This window comes from Phascolarctos cinereus, unplaced genomic scaffold (assembly GCF_003287225.1).
Source record: "Phascolarctos cinereus isolate Bilbo 61053 unplaced genomic scaffold, phaCin_HiC Scaffold_5;HRSCAF=322, whole genome shotgun sequence".
NCBI classification, from domain to species: domain Eukaryota; kingdom Metazoa; phylum Chordata; class Mammalia; order Diprotodontia; family Phascolarctidae; genus Phascolarctos; species Phascolarctos cinereus.
The window spans coordinates 387650706-387672016 of NW_027555958.1; the positions used below are offsets into that span (position 1 = coordinate 387650706).

The 21311-nt window shown below is 35.3% G+C and overlaps 1 protein-coding gene across 2 annotated transcripts in view; it reads left to right on the forward strand.

Annotated features, from left to right (window-relative positions):
• Positions 1-21311, forward strand: part of KCNT2 (potassium sodium-activated channel subfamily T member 2) — a 512407-nt gene that overhangs the window by 218248 nt on the left and 272848 nt on the right. For both annotated transcript variants that reach the window (XM_020971730.1, XM_020971731.1), the window contains exon 8: positions 2475-2569. In XM_020971730.1, coding sequence (XP_020827389.1) covers positions 2475-2569 — 95 coding nt within the window. The remainder of the gene's footprint in view (positions 1-2474; positions 2570-21311) is intronic.

A 21311-nucleotide genomic window follows, 5' to 3' on the forward strand; every position in this document is an offset into this window, starting at 1 on the left:
AATAAGTTTTTTTTTAAAAGATAATTGGGAAAGCAAGAGTGCTTGAGATGAAAATGTCCTTGCCCAGTGACTTTGCCAAGTTTTCCCCCATCCTGACCATCTAGAGCAAAGCTAAACTGGGGGTATTACTACAATTTCAAACCATTAAGTTTACCAGTCTCTGGTGCTTACTATTCCATTTACCCTAATTCCACACCTGTTGTTGGCAACCACAATAAAATTCTGACCTGGCAAAGTACAAAAAGTTCAGATGATCTTAGGGACTACTAAACTAATGACTGATTGTTCTTGTTGCTCATTTAAAGTTACTTACACACTCAAAAACACGTTCCTAGATACTAGAAGTTTAATGATATCAGGGAAATGATGATGAAGATCATTACATTTATATAGGGCTTTCAGGGTTATAATGTATTTTCCTCACAAAAATCCTAATAAGGGAGAATAATAATATACCCATTTCACAGATGAGGAAATTGAGTCTGGGAGCAGTTCAGTGACTTGCCCCTGGTCATAGAGGTATCAAATTGAAGAGTCTGGATTGAAACTCAGTTCCTCCTGGTTTTTGGATCCAAGACCTAGAAAAGCAGCTAAAAAGGTGTTTGTTGGAGGTGTTTGAGACCTCTATTTATGGAGGCCAAGTGTTTCATAAAGCAATAAAGACCCCATGGAGAAAGATAAAGGCCTTCTTTCATAGGCTCTGGTTTGCTACCTACTCCATTTAAGAAGAATAATGTGCGACCCCAAATAGATAAGTCTATTGTAGTTTTGGGAATTCAGAGTCCCAGAAGGAATACTCAGAGGGAAAAAGGGGAATGTGAAACACAGCAAGAAATGATTAATTAAGACCTTGGTGATGGATACTTTTGCAGCAGCCTTCTTGCCTAAGATTGGCCCCAATAGCAGGAGTGGGACAATATCTAAGAAACATATCAAAAGTAATTAACTGAATTAATTTTTGTTTTTTATTTTCTAAATTTTAAGCAGCTAATGTTTTGTAGCTGAAAAAAGGAAATGAAATTTCCAAGGGGCATATAGGGCATTAATGGGTAATATCTACCATGAGTTTTTATATGAGGAAGAAACAAGAACACCATGGCCAAGGTTACATTAGAAAATAAAATCTTGTGGGAGAAGACAAATATGTTTCAGACATATCCTAACAAGTGTGTTCTGACACAAGTTTTGGCTGTCAAAACATTTTGGAGAACATTTGGGTTTTCATAAGTGAGCAAATGTTTAAAACAAATTCTATCCTACAGTCACTTGAGTCTCATGTAAGCTCTTAGCCAATGATTAAGTAATGTAATAGGGGAGTGACTGACTGTGGAATATTTTGCATGGCCATTTGGCTGTCTTTTTAATTGTCAAAAGGGAAATATCTGTTTCACTAAATACAGATTACATAAATTACATTTGCAACAAAATAACCTTCTGATAACTCATATTACAAATAGTTACTTGGGAAAGTTACATAAATGAGAAAAATAACCCATTGATTCGAATTAAAATGGAGATATAGTAGCTGTAATACAGGCAATGCTCATTTACTCCCAGATTATCCATTTTGGAAATATTTTTGCCCTTAGCTTCTCCCTGCTCACAACGATCTTTTGTCCCTTTTTCTACTCATTAGCCCCTCTCCCAGAAGGAAAGCAGAGTAAGGCTAAGAGATGAGCCTCAAATCAGTCAATGAGTTTTCTTTATAAAGGAGGTCTGTTACAGAAGAGGTTAAATTGCTCTCTAAAGTGAAGTTTTAAATGAATTTTCCTTTGTCAAGCTATTATCATAATTCAAAATTAAAGTTGAATGTATATTTTCAGGCTATTATCCCTTCCTTCCTTTGGATACTCTAATTTTTTTTTAAGAGAAAGGCTTACCATTAGCATTTGTCCAACAAGAACTATGATTCCCAGAGGACTAGGAAAGAAGTGCTGAGGGCCTTAGGAAGACCAGATTTATAAACCTTCAAACAATATTTTGATAATGGCATCAATGAATGCTTCATTTTCCAACTGGGATGACCTTTGTCAGCTACTGCATCCTTTCCTTGTTATGTCAGTTTAGGTACCTACTACATATGAAATGTGAGAAGCCGCAGAGCATAGTTTATAGAAAGATGGCCAATGAATTATGAAAACCTGTATTCAAATGAGGCCTCTGATACTTACTGAATGGGTGACCCTGAGCAAATCATTTAGCCTCTCATTTCTCCAGAGGACTCTTTAAGACCGTTATCTGCAGAACAATTGCTGATCTGCATTGGCAAAGAGGTATTTCCCTTAGTGGAACTCCCAGGTCTAGGCCAAACAATGATTATAGTAATACAGAGGCAAAAAAAGGTAGAGGTACAGTGAGATTTCTAAACAAATATTATCTGAATAATGTGTGTGTTTTGGAAGGAAAGTACTGTATGAAGTGATGTAATTTTTATATATTCCAAGAGTAACTACTTGTCTTTACTTTTACTTTAGAATGATCTTCATAGAGCCATTCAGCGGACACAATCAGCAATGTTTAATCAAGTTTTGATTTTAATATCCACATTACTTTGTCTTATCTTCACCTGGTAAGATGCAAAGTAGTTTTTGTTTGTTTTTTCAACTTGGTGATGAGTCATTCATAATACATGTGTTGATTTTTTTCTGGAAAATGTGGGAATTTTTTAAAATCAATTTTTCATTAATAGTTGGTTTAAAAGAGCATTAGTAATTAAAGTTTGTTCTAAGAAATGAACATTAGGAAAGAAGCAAATCCTATGTAGAAATAAAAATAAGTTGCAGGTTTGTTTGTTTTTACCTTTCAAAGAGAACAAGTGAACATAATTCTCACACAGAAATATTAATTTCATTTCAGATATCTTACCAGACATGTATACATTATTTGTCTCTTTCCTAGGGAAGAGGATAGTCTACTTTAGTAGAGACAGAGTGAGATAAAGAAGAGAGGCTTGGTTTGAAGTATGAAAGTTCTGGGTTCAGGGGCAGCTAGGTGGTGCAGTGGATAGAGCACTCGCCCTGGATTCAGGAGGACCTGAGTTCAAATTTGACCTCAGACACATAATACTTACTAGCTGTGTGACCCTGGGCAAGTCACTTACCCCTCATTGCCCAATGAGAAAAAAAGTTCTGGGTTCAAGTCCTGCCTTTCACATATTCTTGCTATGTGACCATGGATAAGTCACTTAACTTCTGAGTCACCCAGGCAATTTTCTAAGACTATAAATTGTCTACAAGTTGCTAATCTATAGTATTTACACACTGAAAATGCCCTAGCTCAATGAAATGAAATATTCATATAAGCACATTCCCGACAAAATAAATAAGCTCTTAAATTATTTAGGGAAGAGAGAATGTGGTCAATCCATCACTAATTTTGACTTTTTTTAAAAAATAAAAACGGCTATTTGCAACGCAGTTGACCAGGGTGAGCATGGAGATTGATTACTGGCTTATTGCTTATGCTTTTCAGATATGGCAAATGACTCCACAGTAGGGGAAGGGGGGAAGGAGAAGGAAACAAGCCTTTATTTAGAGTCTACCACGTGCCTGGCACTGTGCTAAGCACTTTACAAATATCTCATTTTATCTGCACAGAATAAAATGGAATGTGGAAACTATTAAATTTAGTTGATCAATGTTAACTGTTAAAATAATATTTTGGTCTGTTACACTTCTTGTGACTATTAACATGTGTCAAATTAACTGGGTAATTACTTTGATTACTACCCAATCTCCTTCTCTGTATGCTGTGTGAACCTAACTCAAGATATCTGAGGAAGGAAAGATGTATTTAGAAATTATCCATAAACCAAACACTCTAAATCTACCTGCTAAGGGCTGAAAGTGCTTGTTCTCTTCATTGGCTTGGAATGTTGTGTTTCTATTTAAACAGGATAAAAATGTTCATGAAAAATGCAATGTATTCAAAAATTCTTTGTTCAACAAGCATCTTATTGAAAACTAGGTGATAGAAGCATTATATGCCATTTTTGTCATAACTTGTGGATTTTCTTTGGACAGCTAAAGAAGAAGGATCCTGCACCTTCTTTCTTAGTCTTTTAAAGCATAAGGATTTCCAAAAAGAAAATTGTCATTTCAGACTGTTGTCACCAATTCCATCTTATTCATGATGATGTTTCCATGATGTTGTAAGCAGGGAAAAAACAAACAAACAAACACTCGTGAATTAGTGTCAAGAATGGTCTGGAATTTAGTTTTATTCTAGCATGCAAAGCTATGTCTACCAATAGTTCATGAAGTCATAAGCTGATATTTCAATGTGAAATGGTACATTGTATTTGTAGGCCTCTGCTACTCTGACTATGGGAAAAACAAATAAAAACAACCCCCCCCCCCGAAAATGAGAAGATGACCACTGATAATTGTGTCTGTTTTAAAGCAGTCCCAGATACAGGCAAACTCATTATGTATCCCTGTGGACTGACTGGATTTGACTTTACTAAAAAAGAAAAAAAAAGATTAAAAAAGTAAAAGCACTCAGTAATATAATTTCAATATATAAAATAGATTTTTTTTGTGCTAACAAGACTTAATAAGTCTCCTTAAAATTGATAAAATTTTTAATGTTAATTTATGAATACCTAGATAATTTTAAAAAGATATAAGCATAGTTTAGGACTGAGAAGATACTAAAATATCTCCCCAGAAAACTTGGCACATTGGAATTCTGCATCCTGCATCTTTAAGCTTCTTCCTCCAATGGAATAACTGACTCCCAATCTCATGTCTCTAACTGCCAACTGGATATCTCAAACTGGATGTCCCACAGACATCTTAAATTATTGTATTCAAAACAGATCTCATTGTCTTTCCCCAGACATTCTCCCCTTTTCCCAAATTCTCTTTCACTACTGACTATACCACTATCCTAATTATCCAGACTCCCAGTCTTGATGTCATTCTCAATTCTTCACATTCATTCACTCCCACATATCAAATCTGTGGCCAAGTCCTGTCATTATTACCTTCTCAATATTTCCCTTTTATATCCTCTTTTCTCTAGTGACCCAACCACCACTTGGGTGCAAGCCATCATTGCTTTACTCCTGGACTATTATAGTAGTCCATTCGTTGGCCAACTTTCCTCAAAATCCTCTCCAGTCCATGCTCTAGTTAAATGTCAAAATTATTTTCCTAAAGTGCATATGTGGCCATGTTGCCACCTTCTTTCACCCCCCATGACCAGAAACATCAGTGGCTCCCTATTACCTCCAGGATCAAATATAGTAAATTCGGTTTGGCTTTTAAAGCCTTTTACAACCTGGCCCCTTCCTACCTTTCCAGTCCTCTTACATTTTAGCCTCTTCTATTTAGTCTACAATCTAATGCAGTGTCACTGGCTGCCTTGCTCTTCCTTAGGAATGTCACTTATCTCCCAGATCCATCTATTTTTTAATCCCTGTTCCCTTGATTGGACTGCTCTCCCTTCTTGTCTCTTCTTCTTGATTCCTCCATTCAAGACTCAGCTGGAGAGGTACCTTCTGAAAGACACCTTTCCCAGTCTCTTCACTTATCCTCTCACTCTTCCCACTACCTCCAGTTTACCCTGCATATATTTTATGTACACAGTTGTTTACATGTAGTATCCCCTTACCCCCATTAGATTGTGAAATCCTTGAGGACAGAAATTTTGTCTTTCTGTTTTGTTTTCATTTTTCCATTTTGTCTTTCTTTGTTTCTTCAGTTAGTCAGTCAATAAACATTTGTGAAACATTTGCTGCGTCCCAGCATCGGAGATACAAAGAAAGGCCAAAAAAAAGTATCTGCCCTCAAGGATCTCATAGTCTAATGAGGGGAAGGACAACATGCAGACAACTATATAGAAGCACTTAATAAATTCTTGCTGTTGTTTAAATATAAAAATAGGAAATACATAACTATTAGGAAAGTAATTTTTTTTGTTAAAGGAAAGTATAATACAACTATATATCATTAATTATAAAAGGCAATTGGTACTATGAGTTAAAAATGAAGAATTCTGGCTCTGCACAGAGTAGGCACCTAATGAATATTTACTCAGTTTTATTTGAATTGAATCAATAGATGTGGTGTTGTTTCAGGGGTCCTCAGAGATTTTTGAGTTGAAAAGTCCTTCAATGGGCATCTAATTCATACCAAGCCTAGCAGTTTTATGTGGAGGAAAGAAGGCTTAGGGGACATAAGGATAGAGATTTAATAACTATTTTCAAGTATTTGAAAGTACAGGAGATAATTGGTTTGCTCTGTTGGTCCCAGGGGGCCAAACCAGGATCAACAGCTGGAGTTACACAGAGTTATAATTATATTTGATATAAGCAAAAATTCTTCAATGATCAGATTTTTCCAAGGGGAAATTTTTCAAGAGGAAGTAGTTTCCCCTTCATTAAAGATCTACATCCCAAGGTTGGATGACTACGTATCTGGAATATTTTAAAAGGGATTCCTATTCAAGTATTGGTTGAACTAGATGGCCTTTGAAATCCCTTCCAACTCTGAGATTCTGTGATTCTACATTTAGAAATCAGTAAAATTGATATTTCTGGGTCTCGTTCCACCAGCTGAAAAATTAGCATAACATTTGTAAGCATAACATTGTGTTCTTTATTTTTAAGTATTTGCCCTTAGCTACTGATTGTAGAAGTTTCTGAAGGACAGTTATTAGTATGCAAAATGCTCTCTTGTTCCTGAACTCAAGTTTTTCTGATTCAGCTGCCAAGCAAACAGCCCTTTGTAAATAGATATAGTAAAAAGATATCCCTTCTGTGATGATGGAAAGGCATGCTATAATTCTTTTTCCATACTGTTGTTATGCATCACACGTAATTATGATTACAGAGTGGATGGAAATTTCATAGAATTTGGATTTCCACCATGTTCAGTGATTATCAATATTTTAAAAATTTGACAAGGCAAAACAAAGTTCAGCCTTAAAAAGAAAAAAAAGTTCAAAAAGTATCTGGAATTCTGAAGCAATGACACAAGTTCCCCTTTAAATCTTCTCCAATCTAAATATACCTAATTCCTTCAAATTGGAAGCTCTTCACCATCTTATTAACCCTCCTCTAGATGCTCTCCATATTATCAATACCCTTCCTCAATATGTGGGGCTCAGAAATGAAAATGCTACTCCATTATGTGGTCTGACCAGGGAAAAGTTCAGTTGGGCTGTCTTATACTTCTTCATTACTGGATGTGACACTTTTCTTAATGTAGCCTAGGATAACGTTAGCTCTGTTCACTGCAATATCAGTAAATATGATCTTCTTAAAGGCAAGCACTCTTTCATATTTGGATTTGAATCCTAGTAAATTGTATGCAGGTGGCATCTAATAAATGCTAGTTGAATTGAATATCACACTGACTCATATTGAGTTTTCAGTGCAATGATTCCCAGTTTGTCTTTCAATAAAGGGCTATCTAGCTTTGTTTCCCTGATCTTCTTAGAAAGGTGATTTTTTTGGAACCTACATATAAGGCTCTACATTTTTCCCTACTGACATTCATCTCCTCTGATTTGGTCCAGTATTCTAGCCTATCAAAGACTTTATAAATCCTTACTGTTGTTCAGTGTTTTTGCCATGTCCTGCAGCTTTGTGTCAGCCAAGCATTGCTCTTATTTTTGCCCTGTGGGTCCAGGCAGAATAAAATTAATTTCAAGTTTCCCTTCAATGCTGTAGTTACATGAGTAGCGTTTACATCCATGGAGAGCTGTCTCATTTACTTTGGATCTAGAATCATAATAAGTTGCAGGAAAGTATAACTGTCCTACAGGTAAAGGAAAACAGCAACAAAACAACAACAATTTCCTAATAATCAGAGTGATTCAGAAGTGAAATGGGCTTCCTTGGAAAGAGATGGGTTCTCTAATTTTTAAAGTAATTTTTAAAAATCAGTTTTATGTTCCCTCAATCTCTGAATATATTCTTCTCTCTCTAATGAGCTATTCCTTGTAACTAAAATATTTTTTAAAAAACCACAATCAGAAAAAAACTAGCAAAACATCAACAGATTCTGACAGCATACATGCTATTCTCCATTTGTTGTCCCCCACATTGTCAAAGAAGGGACAGAAGTGAAGTTTCTCATCTCTTTAGGGCCAAATAGAAGTATTTAGCTTCTTATTATTGCTTTTTTCCCCCCAATTACATTGTTTGGTCCCTGAAAATAAGATTTTCCTGGTTCTCCTTATTTTACTCTGCATGCTTCTCTGAAATCTTCACATCTGTCATTTCTTATGATACATTAACATTCCATTACATTCACTTTTCACTTAGCTATTCCCTGGTCAAACCAATTCTCTTTTGGGTGAGTTATCTTTCATTGGAGGTCTGATTCAGGCAAAGGTTAGGTTACTACTTCTTAGTATATCATAGAGAGAATATTTTTTTCAGTTTATATTGTGTTAGATGGCTACTAATGTTTCTGCCAGCTCTGAAATTCTGTGATGTATGAGTAGGTTGAGCCCAGGAAGTAAAGACAACAGTATTACCACAAATTACTATATAGATTGAAAAGAATTTCAATCAAAATGCCTTTAGTAACTTTGTAGAATTAAATAAATTGATGATATTTATATGAAGGAACAAATAGACAAGAATATCAAAGAAGTATTATGAAGAAAAAGAAAAGGGAGACTTGCAATGTCAAATCTCAAGTCATAAAGTAAACTTATATTTAGCAAATTTGTCCAATTCTTATAAAGACAGAATATTTAATTATTGGGATAAACCAGATAATATATTATATACATATGTCAGTATATTTATATGATAATAGACGTAATAGGGTAATATAATGTATAGCATATACATACAACATATATATAATGTATATATTTATATCTGATATTGCCCTACTATTGATATAATGTTATAAACAGGGTACACACTTGTACAGATATTATATTTGCCTATTTTTCCATAGGAAATGTGGTCTAAATTATTTTTCCTACAATAATAATGGAATTTTGCTAATCCATCTTTACTTTAGCTAGGTCCCCTTTTGAACCAATGATCCACATTTAGGAGACAGCTGGCTTAGATTTTAGATTCAGTGTCTGGCTGTGAAACAAAGCCAAGTACACTGGTGCAAATAGGGATCAAACACATGACTTTGGCTTATTATAAATGTTCACTGAATAAACGAGAATAAAATTGAAAAGATTTAACCATATATTCTAACCAACTGAGCTCTCGGGTAACAGATTCTTATAGCTGCTTTTTCAAATAAAAAAGCAGCAAATTCATTTGTTCTGTGATCTCATTTTTGCTGTTGTTTTTGTCTCCTTGTTTTCTATATTTTCATGTCTATTTTAATGAATTCAGCATTCTTCATATAATTATTTATGAATATGTGATTTATACAGAAGTCATTTAAAAAGATGTATATTTTGCATTTTAGTCCAAATTGAATACCTGAAAAAATACAACAATGTCCTGCTGGGGCAGAAACTAAATTTACCCATCTATTTTCTAAAAGTTTAGACTACTTAGAAGTGATTAATGCTCCCTGTCCAAGTTTATTTGAGACTTTCTTGGTAGGTGTTCACTTATTAGTGAGCATTTGAAGTGGATCATTGAAGGACTGTCATTAGTATGCAAACAACTTGCTACTGATTCAGCTGTTAGGCAAGTAGCCCCTTGAGAATAGATACAGTGAAAAGATAGGTACTATTGATTGAAGCAGGTGGATTAATATACCATAATGGCATTTATCTTCAAGCCTTTGATATTTGATTCACATACAGTTCATTTTCTTATAATTTAATTTTATACCAGCCAAGAATGACAGTTATAAAGAAGTTTTAAATGGATGCTATAAACTGCTGACCAAGGCTAGATTTATATAACATTTACTAACATAGAAATATGGGCTGTAAATTAGCTGGATAATTCAGGAAAAACAAATATGTTTTAGCCTTAGCCAGAAGTCCAGGTAAAATTAGTGCTGAGAGGGCTGATTTAACTGGAAAATAACTACATAGAACGGGCCTAAAGTTATTTCTGCGGATCTTCATGGTTTTGCTCGACCAAACTCCTAGGATTGAGTTGCCATTAATTCTCAGATTTATCTTTGGTGTGTCTATCTCACACTACAGACTGATTCCACATTCCTTTAGATGCATTTGTTATCCTGGCATTTTCTTAGTAAGAGATTAGGTGTGGTAAAAACTTACTTAAATCATGGCATTTCCATGGGATTACTGGGCCTTGATCAGGCTTAAACAACAAGTGGCCCACAAGTGACTCAGGGCCACGGAGGGAGGGAAGTAGGATGGATGTCACGTGACCTGCCGCAAGCCAGACTGCCTTGGTTGGTTGTTTCGGGTCACATGACAGCGGCCGGACCTCCTTTGACAGGGCTGGCTGTAAGTTGTGCAGGTCAGGACTAGGCGTATCAACGGTCCCCACTTCAGGAGACCACTGAATTAATCAGTGTCGTGTAGTCTAGTTCTGTTCTTTTAAGAAGAACCGTGCATAAACTATACCTTATGAATGAGTGCTGAACAATCAGAACTCCTTAATCTAAGCTAGAAAAGGTGCTGTTTGCAAGCTATCTTCATTTCTTGACCCATGGATGTGAATTGGAAACCTATAGGACTATGTGCCTTAGGATATTTCTTATCTTTGGGTGGCTTAATTGAAGTGGGTCTACTTCAATTCTTCTTGGATCTGATTTTATTAAGATAGTCCTACCACAGACTCAGGTCACAATTGCTGTAGCAATTGACAGTAAAATGAGCTGAAGAAGGAAATGGCAAACCACTGTCTTTGCCCAGAAAACCCCACATGGGGTGGAGAGTTGGACACAACTAAAATGACTCACCAACAAGAAGACTTATTAGTTAATCTTCAAGAATTACTATTGCTGAAAACATTTTCATTTCATAGCCAATGTGAAGATGAGATGCTCTCAACTAAGGTAGTATTCATATTATAATAATAAATGATAATATTAATAATAACATTTATATGGTTCTTTAGGATTTGCAAAGTGCTCTAAAATGTTATCTGATTTTATCTTCACTGAAATACCTGGAGATAGATGCTATTATTATTATTCCCATTTTATAGATGAGAAAACAGGTAGACAAGTGACTTGAGATTCGAAAGTTGTCAATAGTCCATAATCAAAATGTTTCCAGCTTGGTTGGGTCTACTACATTGCCATTTCCTTTGGAAACTGGAATGACCTCAATGCTATGAACCAACTTTGGAACCATTGTTCTTTTTGTCCTGAAGCTTCTTATATATTAATGATAACCTATGCAGGGACTTCACCCATAGCCTCTGGTAAACTGTATCACAGTCCAGCTAGAGCCATAAAAGCCAATGCCTCATCTCTATAAAAACTGAGCCAAATTCAGTTATTGTGAAATTCCTTTTTCCTTTCTTTGCCCCCTTAATTAATTAAAATGCTCAAGAGATCCCAAAACAAATGCTACTTTCACTCTCAAATCCATGATGCAGATGTATTAGCTAACACCTTGCTTCCTCATTGATCACTGTCATAAAACCCTTTGAAGGGAGAAAAATTACTAAAACACTAAGGACATAAGAATGAGGGGCCCCACCTGACAATGATGGCATTGACATACAAGAGAAAGCAAAGTAGCTGAACCACCACAGGAATAGACAAGGACAGGCATGGTCATGGTGTACATGAAGTATATTGTCTCTGTATGGCATGGGGGTGTGTTTGGAGAAAAAAAATAAGTAAAATAAAAGTGAGAAGGTATTGCAGGTATGTTGGGGAGAGTGCAGGCAAAGGGGATAATTCAGTCTTTATAATTCTGCAAAAGTTGAGCTGTCAGGGATTGCTAAACTGAATGAATAAATGAATGAATGAAGTATATAAATTATCCTTACTACCACCCAAACTTTAAATAAAATTGATAAATTTTTCTCTAGTGAGAATCTCATTAATCAAGTGAAATGTACCTAGTTGCCAACTAGTTCATTACCTTTATTTACTGTCCTAAAATCACGCAGTGATGGAGCCAGGGCTTGGACCTATTTCTCCTAACTCAGTCAAGGCTGTGTCTATCAACTATGCTGCTTCTAATGGGTTCCAATCAAAATTGAATTATTTACATAGATTATCAGAGTAGAAACAAAGTATTATCTTTGCAACATTTTAAAGGGCTGTAAATATGACTCAGGTAGGCACTATAACCACGAATCTCTTGAAGATAGCTCCCAAATTATATTGCAGACCCTTAACAGAGTAAGATAAAAGATGAGGAAAAATTCAATAACAATCCCCTTCCCAAATAGGGTGGATTTATAAGGAGACAATTTGCCATTGTATACCTTTCCTTTACTTCATGTCATAAAGTTTATGGGTCCCCAACCAACTTTTATCCTGTTTTTGTATATCAAGTAGCAGTTGTCTGACTTGGTCATCAAGAAATAGGCTGTGGCATTTACAGGTGGCATTTACATTGGCTGATTTCTGCTTCAATTTCATGGCGATAATAGTAATGATGATAATAATAATAATAATAATAATTGACATTTATATAGGGATTTAGAGTTGTGATGGTGATATAACTAGCAACCTAAAAATAAAGATTTTAAGTTCTTTAAATGAGATAAACAATATAGACCAGTGGGGGAAGCTAGATTATGTTTTAGTCCTTTTTGATTTTGCTCTTAAGGGCATAATTAACAGGCTAACTAGCTCAGTATTTTGTGTCTGTTCAATTAGTTCTTACAAAATCTCTCTCTACCTACATCATGAAAATATAGTCAAACTTTCTATGATTTCTCATATGAATAGTTCTCTAAAGGCTAATGTGGAAAATAAGGAGACCCTGTAAGAGGCTTAAGGTAATGTGAAAGCCTATTCTTTTTGTGACCTTTTGCCTTCTGTACTTGGCTCAGACTCCTTTGAATATACTCTTGGACTCCTAGACTAAATGACAATCTTACAATGAATGGACTTCTGGTTGATGTGTCACTTAAAAACTTAAATAGAAACAGACTAGTTCCTGTACTATGGGGGTTGTCAGATAGCCCTCCCTGGCATCTGCCCACTTATGGACTATTGCAGGCAAGATAAGCATATTCTTGTTTCTCTTTTTCTTTGATCTTCTTAAGTGCCTTTTATATACACTACAATAAGTCTTGGCCTATTAGCATTCTCTCATTGGAGAATCTATCCCATGAATTTCTAGAAAGCTCTTTTTTAGTTTCTCTCCCTGCCTTCTACTGAACCCCTACACAAACAAATAATCAGGGAATACACTTCACTTTTATTCAGTCACCTTTCCATGAGGCATCATTTGAACTAAAAGCCACAGAAAGTCCCACTGAGGCTTTCCCTGTCTAAGAAGTCCAAATGTATGCTACCACCCTACCAAATTTAAAAATTAAAAAAAAAACACTACTAAAGATAATTGTTAAATTTGCTTGTTTAGTTCTCAAAATCTCCAGAGGGCCGTTTTCAGGTTGGGAATATCACATCTACCAACATCTCTGGAAAAGTAATGTTACTCCCAAGGAATTTCTATAGTATTGATTGGACCTAAGAAATATATCTGTTATAAAATACTACATTAACTACTGACATACTACATTAAGTTAATCATGTTTCATTTCCATGGAAAAATAATTTATGTTTAAAGCTTTAGAAAGTGAATCAACATTGTTTTGTTAAATCTTCTGAACCCTATTTGTGATTTTTATTTCTAATTAGCTGTGAAGATAAACAAATCAGAAAAATAAAACTCTCCTTAATAATATGCCTCTTGAGAGTGCTTCCTGGCAAATTAGGTAATTTCTTAATCTTTTTTTTTCCTTCCCAATTCTCCTCCAGAGAGTATAGTGCTTACCTCAAATCCCCCGGGATTAATAACTCACCCACAGCAGAATCAAAGTCTCTGCTAATTAGCTTCAATCACCTCTGTTCCCAAACTACTTGTTCTCCATTGTGCAATTGCCTAAGACACTTTTCCAGAAATTGTTAAAGGGAGCTCAGTCCTGGTACCTAGGCTTCTCTCTGTCACAAAAAAAAGCGCCAGAAACACCTATAAGGCAATGTGTTGGGCGGCACCAATGTCAACTTGCTCCTGAGGATTTGACTTTTCACACACACTTGAACATGGAGAAATTTTAAAAGGAATTATTTTAGGGAAATGGTTATTATTAGAAAAATTATCATAAAGTTGTAGTTTATGTCTTTCCTTCATCATGTCACCCACATTGCTATAAGTTATGTTTATTTCATATACATCATGGTTAAAAAAAAAAAACTTGTCGCATGTTTTTGTCACCAGTGAAATGGGGGTATATTCAAACTTGGATAAAAAAGGCTCAGGGACACATAAAGGGTGCAGAAGAGGAGTTAGGTCCATGTACCCCTAACTTCCCAACTAAGGGCAATATATAGAAAATAGAAAGAAACAAATTGAGGCTAGATGCCAGGAAAAAGCTTCCTAACAAGTGGGACCTATTGATAAGTGAAATGGGCTGCTTTGGAAGGTAACGGTTTCCTTTCAATGGAAGTCTTTGAGCAGAAATCAGACGACACTTTGTTGAGTACATGGTAATGAGGATTCTGTTTTCATTATGGGTTGGACTATATGGCTAACATAACCCTTCTAAAATCTCTGATTCTCTAAAGATAAAAATTATTTTTAGTGTGAACTGAAACATTTATCTTTGTTGCTACTTATACCTCTGGCTAGTGTGCTGTTTTTGCAATAAAAATATTAAAGAAGGACAAGTCTGCATCTTCTCTTGGATAAACAGCATTAAAGTAATTGAACAAATGTATAGTGTTTGCAGAAATTGTGTTCTGGTTAATTATACATTTGGTTTAAAAGAAAGATATCAGATGAGGTAATCGATGCATAAATGGTTTTTAGATAATAAGAATATAATAAAATAGAATTATCATTAAAACCAATGTTCACACTTTTCAATGTTCTTTGTTTGCTTTATAATTAAGAAAATATTTTAAGATTTTTGAATCCCTCTGGGCTGTGATTTTAAAGATCAGTTCTCATGGTATACTCTCATAGCTACAGAATATATAGAAAAAAAAGATTAGGTTGGTAGTGATCATAAATCACATTCTGGAGGTCTATAATTTGAAAACCTCTCTGGTTGCCAATTTTTTAGAATATCATTTATCTTTGTATCACGTTTTCACTGTAGAAAAAAAAAGTAACTCTAAGTACTTGAGATTTCCATTTATGTTATGGATAATTACAACTATTTTATTTTGATATTGGAAAATGTAAGGTTATGACTTTATTTTTATGGTTTTACTCTGCTTCAGTGCTTCTTTGTGGGGTAGAGTAAATTATGCCAATAAAGTACAAGTTTTGGCAAGTTTTACTATTTTCTAAAGTAACAAGTATGTTCCTGGCAAGAGATTATGTCTTTTTTGCAAAGTCCATGCTGGCCAAGTATAATGAAGCTGGCCATTTGGTGATGAAGTTTTGGGGCCAGGTTAGCCTTTAGAACAACAAAAACTGCAAAATGATCGTCAGTTTTTTTCTTCCCCCTTCTGATTCTGCAATGATGGTGACAGAGTAGAGTGAAGGGGGGGTGGCATATGCCAAGTATCACGTATGCCAAGAATCACAGTTTCTTGACCTTTTGTACGTATTAATTTTGCAATCCAACCAACATTGGTTTCCCTGCTTTTTCTCACACATGACTGTGTCTCTTGATTCCAGAGTTTTTTCACTGGCTGTCCCCCATGCTTGGAATGTTCTCTCTTCTCATCTCTGCCTCCTTGTTTTCCTGTTTTCAAGTCTCAGCTAACACATTTCCTTTTGCAAGAAGCCTTTTTTAGTCCTTTTTAATCTTAGTGTCTTCCCTCAGAGACAACTCCCAGTTTATCCTCTATATATCTTATTTGTACTTTGTTGTGTTCCCCATTAGACTGTGAACTTCTTGGGGGCAGGTAATGTTGCTTGCATTTCTTTATATCCTCAGAACCCAGCACAGTGTCTGGCACATAATAGGTACTTAATAAATACTAGCTGACTCTGATTGACTAACTATTGACATTCCAAATGTGACATGTCCATCCATTGATAAATGAATAAACATACACTGGAAGGAACTGAATGATACCAATCATGACATTCTTACTGTAAGTGACACCAGAAGACAAAATGAGGATGTATGTAAATGGAAGGATGGCTTATAGAGTTTTGTTGGAGAAGCAAATAAATGACTTGGTAGAGTTGGTTTTATTGTGTGTGCCAAGGCAACAAGAAACATAATTTTGTGGCTATTTAATCATCTCATGATATGGCATTCATGACACAATTGCGAAAAAAAAATAGCTCTGAAAATAATTGCATCTTGTTAGATGTGCAGTGAATTGTGTAGTGAGATCATCTGCACTGCCAGAGTGCCTGAACCTGTCCTCCTACTGGCACCGTTGAAGCAGACAGCTCCATCTCTTTTTCCCCCATTTTGAAAGAAATGCCCCTGAACTCTGTGGATTTCCTACTCAGGCCATGGAGAAGCAAAATATAGAAAAGGACACATTAGCAATTCATTTCAAGTATCTTAACAAGAAGCCCAGCCTTGCCTGGCAAAGCATTGTGGGGCAGAACTTCTACAGTTATGTAACACTGGAGAATAAGCACTTCCTTCACTTCTGTTTGGATCAAATTGCCATTCTTCTATTCAAGCCTAAGTAAAGCATGGACTACACTACTTACCCAGTGGTCCATCCAATATAGGACTATAAGACTGAAGCCTACATTCTAAATGCTGGAGCCTGAAATTTTCAGTCTTGCCATGGGAATATTTTAATATTTAAGCGTTTATTGTGTGTTTATTGTACAGGGCTTCCTACATGCCAGATTTCTGCAGGAAGAAAACAATCATCCAAACTGCTTACATTTGGATTTTTTTTCCTATTTCATACCCATCCTTCTCCCTCTCCTAAAATCCAATTCCTCTTTTAAAAATAAACCACTTAAAGATATGTGTGTGAAAAACAAGGAAAATAATTGCGCCTCATGCGATTGAGAATGAGGATGTAGATTAATTCTTTTTTTAAAAAGAACTTTATATAATTACCTATATTAAATTGCAAATTCTTTAGTATTTTAGTGAAATGATGGACAAGGGGAATGTGATAACATGGTTTAACATAAAGAAATTCATGAAACCAGACGAGTAGGCACTATAGATAATCTCTCTTCCAAAAGAGTACTTTCTTCTTGCACCAAATGACATACTTGAAAAATGAAAATGATGATATTTTGACAGAAAAGTAACAATTGGTTATCAATGTGGGAGTCATTTCCAAATTAGCTGTCTATATATAGTTGGACCACTGAGTTGTTTGAGCACAGATCAAGATCAATGCCCAATAAGAAGCTCTACTTATTGAAACTGCTCCTTGGCAGTTTCCTACAACAATGAAATCAGAGGTCTGAACCGAAAGAATGAGAATATACAACAAAAGAAGATACAGTGCCCAAGGAAAGCAACTTTACCCTGAACTATTTCAGTAAGTTGTTGAGATATTGAAGAAAAAAGTAAATGTATTTTAAAAATAATTGACATAGCCTGTTAACTTTCCTAAGGGAGTTTTTCTAATGCAAACCATTGCTCTTCTAAGGGCAAACCAAATGTACCAGATAATCCAACAAAAACTGGGTCTCCTTGCCAAGTAGAAGTGGATAAGAAAGGCAGTATTGGTTCAGAATGTAAACTCATTTGTAAAATTTAGAGAAGTGGTTGCTGGATGAATGTGAACACTATCACATCATAAAATAGTAATAAAGAGTGGAGGGGAAAGTTATACAAAACTTGGCATAGACTCATCTAAGCCAAATAAATAAAAAAGCATTTGAGGGTGAAACTTAAAAGAGGACAATGAACAGAAGAAAAATGGATAAAATCTGTGTGAATTTCTATATTAAATTCCCTTATCCCTTAGTTACAAAGGAACTAACATACTTGGACTCTAATATCACAATCCTCACTTTGCTACTTAAATAGAAACATTACTAACAAAACAAAGATGATTTGAATAACTGAACCAAGAGGAGCTCTGGGAGGTTAACACAAATTATAATGTCCACAAAACAAGGAGACAACCTGGTTATATCCAGAAGGGAAGAAAAAAAATCCATGAATTCGCTGAAGTAAGGCAACTAAGCCTCAGGTGAGATGATCTTCAGGAGATGGCAGAAGCAATAAGGTTATCAATGACATATCATTTATAGAATTACGTAAGAGCCTTCCAGTGTAAAAAGTCAGCAAGTCAAAGTAATGGGAAAGTCTGTGTGATGTACTGATTACAAACCTCAGGTTGTATTGAGAGGATTGAGAGAGTACAGAGGAATAATGAGCCATACTGTCCATTGGGGGAAGTGCAGGAGATGAAGATAAACCCATCTATAAATAAAAAGAAAAGCTACTAAGGAATAAGTACTTCAGCATGCGGTATATATTCAAAAGTTTCTGAGTCAAAAATGATAAAATCGAAGGTATTTAATTTAGGTTACCTGGCTTTTTTCAAGTACCAGCTGAAAGTTCACCTACTGTAAGAAGCCTTTCCTCAGGTCCCTTAATAGTATGCCTTCCTTCTGTGAATATTTCTGGTTTATATTTGTCTTATTTATGCATAGTCATTTGTAAGTTGTCTCCCTCATTAGACTGTGAGTTTCTTGAGATCAGGAGCTGCTCCCTGCCCCTCCCCCCCATTTTTGTATCACTAGTGCTTAGCCTTGCATATAGTAGGTACTTAATAAATGCTTGTTTATTTGACTTAAGATTGAACTTTAGAATTGAGCAAGTTATTGAGTAATTCAGTCTCCTTTATTCTTCATCACTTCCTAGCCTTAAAATGCCCTTTATGTGCTGGATGATATCAGGTGTCCCATTTTTAAGATATAGTGTAGAACCATGTGGTAGCAGCAATATCTACCAGGGGCCTTACCAACTAAGCTGTGCTAGTTTCCCCTAAGTCAACTAAGTTGTGCCTGAGATTGCTTGGTGCAGGGCAGTAGGGCTAGAAATGTTGACATGGCTTCCATGTCACCTAAGTCATAAAACTCCAAGCCCACAAGGAATTCGGCCCCTCAGACTTGATGGATGATCAAGATAGATGCCTGACTGATGTTTGAATCAGCATATCCTTTTGCCTACATGCTTTACCTGAACCAATTTTGCATCCTTGTAGAATATCCTCTACTGAAGTTAAGTAAACTTCATTTTTTAGAAAATGTTAAGTAGTCTAATATTGTCTCATTTCATTTCAATTCTGAATCTGAATCATTGGAGAGTCTGAGTCAGATCTGGCCCAGAACAAGTTTGTGGACTGCTTGGGGAAAAATCACTCCATAAATATATTACTACTGCTGTTGCTGCTGCTGCTGCTGCTTACTACTCTTACTCCTCCTCCTCTTCTTCTACTACTGGTACTTTCAGCTAACATTTGGATAATGCCTACTTTATGCCAGGCATTATGCTAAATGTTTTATAATTATTATTTCATTTGATCCTCACAACAACCTTGGGAGGTAAGTGCTACTATTATCCCTAGTTTACAGATGCGGATACTGAGGCAAACAGAAGTCAAGTGACTTGCCTAGGGTTAGCTAGTAAGTGTTTGAGGCTGGATTTGAACTCAGGGTTTCCCAACTCCAGGTCCAGCACTGTATCCACTGTTCGGTGAGGTGGAAAGTGCCCTTGTTCATGTGTCATGAGACTTGATTTTGAATCCTGCCTCTGCTGCTTACTAGCAATGTGACCTTGAACGGAACTGAAGCTCAGTTCTCTCATCTTTAAAAAGAGGATAAGAATGGATGCACTCTGTATTACAAGTCATCAGAAAAGTGCTCTCAGTTATATATTAATGTCAGCTATTATTCAGGAGATAGAAAGCTCTGTATAGAAGTATTTTGCATTTTTTTTTACTTTAATTATCTGTATAATCATTTAAATTTCTCAGTTAACAGTTAGAGAATTGGTCCCCATCTGAACAGGAAGGTCTGATTAGAGTTAGGGAAATGCCATTGTGAACTAGATACCATTTTAAGGAGACCTCAGAGTCATGATTTTTTATGAATGAATAAGCCCATTTTTTTTAAAAGAAAAGTGTGTTACCAGGTGCTTTCTATTAATAATGCTGTATCTTTTCAGGTTCTGAGGCAGAGTGATATGTTTAATAGGGGATGACTAATGTGAAAGTTGCCCATCTATTGAAATCCAATTTCTACCCTCCAATCATCATCACTTATTACCTTTTTCTTCCACCCTTTACTTAATATTAGCAGAAACTTGATTTTTTTTCTTAGTCAACAATTTGTTAAATATTTTGATAAGCTTTTTATAAGAAAAAGCAGGGAACAACTAGTGGATAAATTTGAAAATATAGTTTTCATTAACATTGGAAAATAGATGTTGCATTTTTTAGAAAGAAGTCAATTGGATGTAAAACAGAGTAAAACAAGTGGGCAATACTGTTTTCGACTTAAAATCGTTGAAGAGATATATACATGTATTTTTTAATGATAATGACTTTTTTTACTGATTATAATTACTTCTGATCTCATTTTAGATCAAACTTATCTTCTGGGTACTTACTTTGATTCTGATAAAGAAACAGCATAAATGAATGAACATTTTCTTCTTAAGTGGAGCTTAATGAAAAATTTCTGAAATACTAGACGTCTATGACTTTTAAATATTAGCCTTTAAAAAATGCATTCTTATTTTATTCTCCTTTTCAATATGTCTCCCCAAATACTATCTTTTCATTCTCATGTCCTCTATTAGTGAATTTTAACTCCTGAAAAGTAAATGTTACTTTTATTTTTTCCCTAAAATTGCTACCTGGGATTGGAGAGCTGGGAAAGAGGATTTTGACTAAATTATTCAGTTTGTCTCTATTGATTAAATCCCTAGTTATATGACCTACTGCTTCTTTTTGCCAGTGTAGACACAAGAAAATTGCCCCACAATCCAAGAAAGACCTTTCAAAAATAAAGAAAATTAAATTAAACATCTCTTCAATATTTTATTTCCCCTGGAATGATTTTCTTTACTGCAAAACAGTTTCAAGAATAAGAACAGACATGCATTCGTTCATATATGACAACATACAACCTACCACGGTTTCTGGTGCACAATAGAATACTTGTTGATTGATAACTTTAAAAAGAGTAATGCATATGCTCCACTGATATGAATACTGAAAAGGGGAAACAGGCCCTTATTCTCAAAGAGCTTACTTCTACTGGTTAATTCAACAAACATTTATTAAGGACCTATCTTTTGGGAGACGCTCTGCTTAAACAAATAAATATACAGAGACAGA